Source organism: Saccopteryx leptura, chromosome 5 (assembly GCF_036850995.1).
Source record: "Saccopteryx leptura isolate mSacLep1 chromosome 5, mSacLep1_pri_phased_curated, whole genome shotgun sequence".
Lineage (NCBI taxonomy): Eukaryota > Metazoa > Chordata > Mammalia > Chiroptera > Emballonuridae > Saccopteryx > Saccopteryx leptura.
Window position 1 is genome coordinate 39504201 of NC_089507.1, and position 9448 is coordinate 39513648.

The 9448-nt window shown below is 35.0% G+C and overlaps 1 protein-coding gene across 8 annotated transcripts in view; it reads left to right on the forward strand.

The window, feature by feature from the left end:
* Window positions 1-9146, forward strand: part of EXOC1 (exocyst complex component 1) — a 56868-nt gene extending 47722 nt beyond the window's left edge. For all 8 annotated transcript variants that reach the window (XM_066385566.1, XM_066385564.1, XM_066385567.1 and 5 more), the window contains 4 exons: window positions 1085-1268; window positions 3592-3791; window positions 6284-6478; window positions 8477-9146. In XM_066385566.1, the coding sequence (XP_066241663.1) occupies window positions 1085-1268; window positions 3592-3791; window positions 6284-6478; window positions 8477-8629 (732 nt within the window). In that variant the 3' untranslated portion in view covers window positions 8630-9146. The remainder of the gene's footprint in view (window positions 1-1084; window positions 1269-3591; window positions 3792-6283; window positions 6479-8476) is intronic.
* Window positions 9147-9448: the final 302 nt, after the last annotated feature.

The window sequence follows — 9448 nt, forward strand, 5'->3', positions numbered from 1 at the left end:
ACTTTGCCCAGATCAACAGTTAAAAAGTGATGGAGTTGGTATTCATACCCCACAGTCTGGTTTCAGTACCTAGAATCTTACACTGTCTGCTGTACTGCATCCATTTTTATTCTTCACTGTTATCAATACTGAGGAAGTGGAATAATAGTAAACAAAATATGAAACAGTTGGCAGTAAACACAGGATTTTCTTATACTAATGCCTGTAGCCTAAGTAATTACTTTTCTAATCCACATGTCATATGGTTTTCAAATTATACCTACAAAATCTCAACAGAATGAAATTTTAGGTAGAAGTTGAAAATAGTCCAACAGTATTTGGCAGTATAATTCTTACTGTGAGTAGATCTATATCCCCAGAGAAGTCCATGGAGCCCCTGTTGAATCCATGGATCTTTATGAATGCAGATATCTAGATTCTGTGTATGAACCATCCCTTTTGCACTTTGTCTCCATCGTACACAAGTACTTTAGCAAACTAATTTAGAATAAGTGACAAATATACTTGGAAAACAGACTATATAATCTCTATATAATCTAAATCCATAGTAGAAATGCCTATTCTCTTTCTCTGTTCTCACACCCCCAAAATACACAGCTTGCCTATCTAAACAAGTTTTAGGCTGGTAAGAATTGGAAATGGCTGTGGTTCTCAAACTTGGCCCTGTGGACACCAACCAGAGGAGACCTGGAGCAATCCTGTGTCCCATGGGTGTGCTCTGGTATCAGCTGTGCCCCAAATGGGCAATTGCCTATACTTATCATTAATAAATAATAAAAATCTTTATTGGTTGATTTTACTTTGAAAAAGAACTTGAAGGTCATAGGCCTTGATTACATATTGTTTTAAATGGTTTGAATTTTTTTCCTTGACTTCATTTTCTTAAATAAAATATATTTACTTTTTAATCTATAGAAAGTTTTTCTTAGTTATCCCTATTTATTAATTTTTAATTATTAAGCATCCAAATTGTTCTAGCTACTAAATTATATCCTTCCTTTATGAGGTACATACACATTTGGTTATAATTATGTTGTTTCTAAGTTGCTTGGCTATCTCTCCCTTGCTTTCTGCCTAACTTTAGAGTAACCAAATAAGGCAGATGGAAGAGGTAAAGATCTCAAAGAAGAGTAAAGTGGGAATTCTTCCATTTGTTGCTGAATTTGAAGAATTTGCTGGACTTGCAGAATCAATCTTTAAAAATGCTGAGCGTCGTGGAGATCTGGATAAAGCCTATACTAAGCTCATCAGAGGAGTATTTGTTAATGGTAAGCTCTTGTTATGCTCTAAATAATTTTTTGGTTGGTTTCTATATATTATTTTTGGTAACTCAGAAGCTGATATTCATAATTTTTCATACTCTATAGTCTTTTTTAAGTTTTCTGAAATTAAAGACTTCTTAATTTGAAAACACAAGCAATACATAAAACCCATTCATATTGAACAGGGACCACTTAGATTTTAGGGTTCATATGGGCTTATCACGATGCAAAATTGAATTCATTTTTTTAAACACAAAAAATGACCCTCCAGATTACATTTACATTTTTGCAAGTCTTCTGAAGAGGATAGGCAATGATGTCCGTGACCTGAAGCAACTCAGTTCACTTCTGTAGGCCTCAGTTTTCATATCTGTCACATGAGGTAGATTGATGCTAAACTTCTATAATTCACTGACTCCCTGTGTCAGATCCCACAATTAGGTTACAGAGAAACAGCATGGATGTGTCATTTATTTTGAAATAAATAATCTAATTGCATATATTCAGGAATTTTAAATGCTAAATAAAATTGACAGGAAGTAGGATCATCTGACCAATTAGATGTAATGTATTTTCAGTGGAAGCAGGTCCAGGGGAAAGATAGATAAATTACATGACTCAGTGTTTATATGGTTGATATTTCTTTTAATATTCAAAGTAGCCTCGCTTTATCTGATTTTAAAGTAGCATTGCTCATTACACAACCCTAAAAATCAGAAAACAGATTTTAAAAATCAGATAATTTGTAATTTCATCATGCAGAGGTACCATTCAATTTTATCCTTCTTATAAACTTTTTAATATTTCTCTCTCCCTTTTATAAATGTGCATATGTTGTACGTATATGTTCTCTAAGATAAGAAAAATTCATTATACCTTAACTGTTTTGTTATAAACAGTCCTGCTGGACTGTGTGTGTGTGTGTGTGTGTGTGTGTGTGTGTGTGTGTGTGGTGTCATTTTATATATATATATATATATATATATATATATATATATATATATATATATATATATATATATCTTCTCTCTCAAAATATATATAATCTTTTTTATAAAAGAGCCAGAGGGACAGATAGACAGGAAGGGAGAGAGGTGAGAAGCATCAACTCAGTTGCGGCACCTTAGTTGTTCATCGATTGCTTTCTCATAGTGCCTTGATCAGGGAGCTACAGCCAAGCCATTGACCCCTTGCTCAAGCCAGCGACCTTGGGCTCAAGCCAGTAACCATGGGGTCATGTTTATGATCCCACGCTAAAGTCGTCAACCCCATGCTCAAGCTGGTGAGCCATGCTCAAGCTGGTGAGCCCATGCTCAAGCCGGATAAGCCAGGGCTCAAGCTGGCGGCCTCAGGGTTTTGAACCTGGGTCCTTAGCATCCCAGGCTGATGCTCTGTCCATTGCGACACTGCCTGGTCAGGCTGGACTATATCATTTTTAATGATTGCATAGTATTCCATCTATCAGTATTTATTTACCAAATTGCCTATTAGTAGGCATTTAGTTTGCTTCCAGTTTCTTGCATATATTTTTATATATTTGTCCAATAATTTATTTAGGATAAATTGCTAGAAATAGAATTACTGGGTCAAAAGGTTTATATAAATCTCAAGTCTTTTGCCAAATTGCCATTCAGAGAGGTTATACCAATTTAGTGCTATGAACAGTTAGTGAAAGTTTCTATTACATCTGCTGCAAAGGTGAAGATTACTAGGTATTATCATTTTTTTTATTCTTTGTCTAATTAACAGGCTGTATGTTTAATTTGCTTATGTTTTTTGTTTTGTTTTTTACCATGCAGGAGCTTTCAACTTTTGTATCAAATTTGTCTACCTTTCCCATATGACTTCTAAGTTTTGGGACATTCTTAGGAAGGTCATAACATCACAAAATTATTATTTTTTAATTACCTATAATTTTCCTTAGTTCTTTTAATTGTATTCACTTTTTAAATTTATTTTGGTTTAGTTTAGTTTAGTTTTGCTTTTTACATTTTAAGTACTTGAGCAATTTAGAATTTATTTGGCTGAAGGATGTGAAACAGTAATCCAAATGTATTCAAAAGAACCAGCTGGTTGTCCTAACACATTTTGAATAATTCATCATTTCCCCACAAATTTGAATAGCCACCGTTATTATATATTAATATATGTTGGACTGTTTTAGAATGATTTTTTATCAGGTTTCGGTGGGTGTGAAGATCCTTCAGTGCAAATATTTTATTCCAGGAATATGCTTACTTCTTAAACTTACAAATGAAAACATCATTTATTTTTATAGCTAAATATGCTCATACTCATATCAGGAATTCTTTTTTCTGTTTTTATTTAGTGGAGAAAGTAGCAAACGAAAGCCAGAAGACCCCCAGGGATGTAGTTATGATGGAAAATTTCCACCACATATTTGCAACACTTTCTCGTTTGAAAATCTCATGTCTAGAAGCTGAGAAAAAAGAAGCCAAACAAAAATACACAGATCACCTTCAGTCTTATGTCATTTACTCTTTAGGACAACCTCTGGAAAAACTAAATGTAAGTGTATTTTCATTTAGTATATTTTTCCTGGTTTTGAACGCATAGACGTTACATAATAAAACACAACCGATACATACTAAATTTGTTCATGTGGAGGTGCAGGACGATAAAGAAGGAGGGAGTAAGTGACTGAAGCCACCAGGACACTGCTAGATGCTCTATATACATTTATTTTAATTCTTGTAAACAATGATGTGGGTAAGATAGTATTATCCCTATTTTACAAATGAAGAAATGGAAAGGAAAGCAGGGGGCGAACCCTAGATTAGGCTTTGACCTTATACCAGACTTTTCCCATTTCATACCTCATAAATGGCTACTCTTTTTACTAGTGCAGATGAAGATTTTGAAACTTTATCAAGATAAAAGAAAATTCAAAAATTATTTTTGTTCATTGCCTTTTCCTTCCCTGACTTGAATCATTCCCCAGAGCAAGTTCAATCATTAAAATTAAGAAATGGCTTTAGAAAATTTGAGTAATGTTTCTTTATAACTGTGAGATACCAGGAACTTAATCTGGTTTATATTAATTATCCTATGGTGAAATTTGTTTCACTATGCATCATTTCACTTAGTCAGTGGATTGTTTCACTTAATCATACACTCTATCAACGTTAAAACTTAATGTAGCCCTGGCCGGTTGGCTCAGTGGTAGAACATTGGCCTGGCATTTGGATGTCCTGGGTTCAATTCCCAGTCAGCATACACAGGAGAAGTGACCATCTGCTTCTCTACTTCTCCTCCCCTCTCTATCTCTCTCCTCCTCCCACAGCCATGGCTCAATTGGTTTAAGTGCATCGGTCCCTGGCGCTGAGGATGGCTCTGTAGAGCCTCTGCCTCAGGTGCCTAAAATAGCTCAGTTACGAGAATGGCCCTAAATCTGCCCCAAACGGGGTTGCCAGGTGGATCCTGGTTGGGTCGCATGTGGGAGTCTGTCTCTCTATCTCCTTTCCTCTCACTTGGAAAATAATTTTTAAAAAAATCAACAAACTATTTCCTCTATATCATAACTAATTAAAAGTTTATGTAGAAACAAAATTTTAAAAGCCCCAGGAATAGACTTGTCAAAAAATATCTTAATGAGCGTCGGCCTAGCGTGCGGAGGACCCGGGTTCGATTCCCGGCCAGGGCACACAGGAGAAGCGCCCATTTGCTTCTCCACCCCTCCGCCGCGCTTTCCTCTCTGTCTCTCTCTTCCCCTCCCGCAGCCAAGGCTCCATTGGAGCAAAGATGGCCCGGGTGCTGGGGATGGCTCCTTGGCCTCTGCCCCAGGCGCTAGAGTGGCTCTGGTCGCAATATGGCGACACCCAGGATGGGCAGAGCATCGCCCCCTGGTGGGCAGAGCGCCGCCCCATGGTGGGCGTGCCGGGTGGATCCCGGTCAGGCGCATGCGGGAGTCTGTCTGACTGTCTCTCCCTGTTTCCAGCTTCAGAAAAATGAAAGAAAAAAAAAAAAAAATCTTAATGAAAAATAAATAATAATTGCTAAGAAAATTTTAGCAGAAAGTATGAGAGGAGATTTGACTTGTCAGTATTCATAGTGTTAGTGCTCAAATAAAGGCATACTAATTAATAAAATTACATAATAAGAAAACAAATATACTTAAAAGACAACCTCAGAAGACTAGTTGTAACAATACAAGTCAGTATATTTAATATAAGAGATCTTTTGAAAATAAATAAGCAAAGTACTAAGACACCAATATATAAATGGGCAAGCATTCTAAATATACCACTTAACATATGAAAGCACGTTAACTTCATTTATAGCAAAAAATTGTGAATTAAAACAACAAATAAACCTTTTTCATTCATCAAAATGGCAACGATTTTTTAAATTGTAATAATGCTCATGATAGTATGGTCATATAGCAGCCTCATATGTTGACAGAAATATAAATTGATTGAACTTTTCTTGGAAGCAATTTGTGTATATGAAAAATCTTTAGAATACTTTTACAAGTATACTCCTCAACTGAGGAATTATAGTCCTAATAATTTATTGCTGGAAAGTTAACAGTAATGTGGGTAAATACTTATGTACAAAAGATATTTATGACAACTGTATTTATAATAGATTGTTTTAAATCTGAGTAGATTTTGCCAACTCTGAAAACAAGGTGAAAAATATTAAATATCCAATTCTGGAGAAATGAATAAATAAATTGTAGTTATGTCATTAGATGGAATACAGTGCAGCCATTAAAATGTAAAACTCAGGAAAAAATAAAATAATAAATGAAAAATACAACATAAAAATTATAATCTTCATTTATGTACTCAAACATCAAAAGACTAGAAAAATATCTAAAATGTTAACAGGGATTATCTCTGAGTAGTATCATAATAGGTGATTGCTATTTTATCATTTATACTTTTATACATTGCCTGGTTTTACATAGTGAATGTATACTATTTTATAGATTTTTTAAAAAATTAAGTGAAAATAAAAGCAATTCTTTGCCATTATTTCTTTTCATTTCCTTGAAGCATTTCTTTGAAGGCGTTGAAGCTCGTGTAGCACAGGGTATAAGAGAGGAGGAAGTAAGTTATCAACTTGCGTTTAATAAACAAGAACTTCGTAAAGTTATTAAAGAGTATCCCGGAAAGGAAGTGAAAAAAGGTCTGGATAACCTCTACAAGAAGGTTGATAAACATTTATGTGAAGAGGAAAACTTACTGCAGGTATGCTTGGTTCCTGTAACCATCCTAGATTGCACAACCTTACATATATTGCTTTCTTCCAAGATAGTCCTCTAGAAATGATACTGTTTCTAATCTTTGTACAAGAGGAAAGTTCCATAAAGTATAGACCAGACTAATAAATTCTGAGGAAGAAAGGAATAATATTTATATAAGTTTATGTGGCTTTTCTGTTTATTTTATATGTATGTTTTATTGTTTTGAGGCATTAAGTTGTTTTTATTGGGGGATGGGTTTTTGTGGGTTTGGGGGAGTTTTTATATTTTAGAGAAGTGGACTATAGTATAATACCTTGCAGTGATTCTGATCATGGGGTTTGGAGTTAGAAATGTGTTCATGGTCCTGGCCCAGTGGTTCAGTGGATTAAGCATTGTCCTGGCACACCAAGGTCACTGGTTTGATCCCCAGTCAAGGCATATATAAGAAGCAACCAATGCGTGTACAACTAAGTGGAACAACTAAGTAGAACAAGTTGATGCTTCTCTTTCTCTTTTGCTCCCCCTCCCTACCCCCAGCTTCCTCTCTCTCAAATCAATGGGGGAAAATTTTTTTTAATTATAAAAGAAAATTGATCATAATCTGGGACTAGATCAAGCTACATGACTTTGGGCAAGTTAGTTAACATTTTTGAGCCTCGTTTTCCTTATTTTAAAAGTAGAAATAATACCTCTCTCCTATAGTAGATACTACTGTTATTGTCATTGTTATTTTTATAGATGAGAAAAGCAAAGATTGAGAAGTGGAAGTAATATGACCAAGATTCCATGGCATATGGATGGGAGAGCCAGATTTAAACCTCAAATATAGCCATTATTCTTTATAATTCATACTGAAAGGCCCAGAGGAAAGTGAGAGTAATTCTGATTTCAATATCATCAAAGGCTTTATGTGTTAGCTTCTGAAATTCAGATTTAACAGATAAAGGGGGAGGTAGACACAAATAATATGAGCTAAAAGATGAAAAAGCAAAAAGTGTAATACTATTTAGTAAATAGTCTTAAACTGACAGGCATTTGGGATTTATGAGAGTTAGGGTTTACCAGGAAAAAGCCTCCTCAGCTGTCGGACAGGGATGACGATTATAGTACCCTCCACCACCAGTTTGTCGTGAGACTTAAATAGGATAATATATACAGAAAGCACTTTGTGTTGTCCAGATACAGAGTCAATACCAACATATGTAACCTACTAGTATTAGCTAATGTCAATGTGTGCAGCAGATTCTGTCTCAGATCATTGTCTAAAGCAGGAGTCCCCAAACTTTTTACACAGGGGGCCAGTTCACTGTCCCTCAGACCATTGGAGGGCCGCCACACACAGTGCTCCTCTCACTGACCACCAATGAAAGAGGTGCCCCTTCCAGAAGTGCAGCAAATGGCCTCAGGGGGCCACATGCGGCCCGCGGGCTGTAGTTTGGGGATGCCTGGAAAGATTATATATATACATTCCTTGGATTGCAAATAAATCCATTTGTCTCTTCTTGGTGTCCACCATAGAATCAAGCAATGTTTTGTATCATCAATTTTAGATGAAATTTTTAAATTTTCATTTGAAATGAAATGTAAGCATTAACTATTACATTTCATTTAGTCACTAGTTTTAGTTCCATACATAATTATGCATCTCCATATCTGTGCTGGATACTGTAATAGATATAACAATAGCTAAAATGTAATGAGTGCTGTGTCAAACCCCAATGTAAGCACTTCACATATGTTCATGCATTTCATCCTCACAAGAAACTCATAAGGAAGATATTACTATTATTACCCCAAATTACAGATGAAGAATGTGAGGCACAGAGTGATGGTATAACATATGCAAGGTCACATATTAGAAGTAGGAGGAGCCAGGATGTATGTTTTTAACTATTAGACTCTGCTTCATTCTTAAAATATGTCTTAACATTATTTCTGAATACTTGATTGTGTATTATTTGTGTTCATAGTTTAATGACTTTTATTTTCATTTTTATAATAGGTAGTATGGCACTCCATGCAAGATGAATTTATACGCCAGTACAAGCACTTTGAAGGTCTGATAGCTCGCTGTTATCCTGGGTCTGGTGTTACAATGGAATTCACTATTCAGGACATTCTGGATTATTGCTCCAGCATTGCTCAGTCCCACTAAGACAAAAGATAAATGAAGAAAGCACTCTGAATATACTTGACACTATCAAAAATATCAGCAACTATTTTGAGAACCCACACTTGAAATACCCAGACTTGGACTACATTTATGTAGTATTAAATGTCAGACAAATGGATAATACCGTACTACAAATATTCAAGAGCAAAATTCTAACTTATATAACAGTTTTATTTGATCAATAGGTTGTGTATTAACTTAAAGTATTTATCTTATAAAACGCCTTTAGCATTTTTCTATGGCTGAACAGGAAATTCTCCTTTATTGCCTAGCTATTATATTTGTGAGTGGTTATTCTATGAGTAATGCATTGGGAGTTTTTCAGCTTCCACTATTGCTTATGAATCATGTAACTACTAAACATTGTACAGAATTTTTTCCTTCTGTCTAACGTGTATGTGGATAAGGGATCTTGTAATGATCAGTTGTAAACTTGGATTTTGAGGATTATGTGACTATGTAACAATGATTCTGAAATAAATTTTCAAAAAAGTTGAAATTTGGTATTAGAGCTGTTATATGCTTAAGAGATCATCAATACACAAAAAGTTACCACAAAACACAAAAATTAATTACATATCCATTTACTATAAAACACTTAAAAGTGTAATAAGAAAATTAAAGTAATTTATAATAGCATAAAAATATTTAGTATTTGGGTCTAAATCTAACAAAACATGCTATAGACTAAGTTGTATCCCTCCCTAAGATTCACATATGGCTGTCCCCGCATGTGACTGTATTAGAGATACGGCCTTTAAGGAGGGGTGTAAGGCTAAATGAGGTCATACAGGTGAAGCC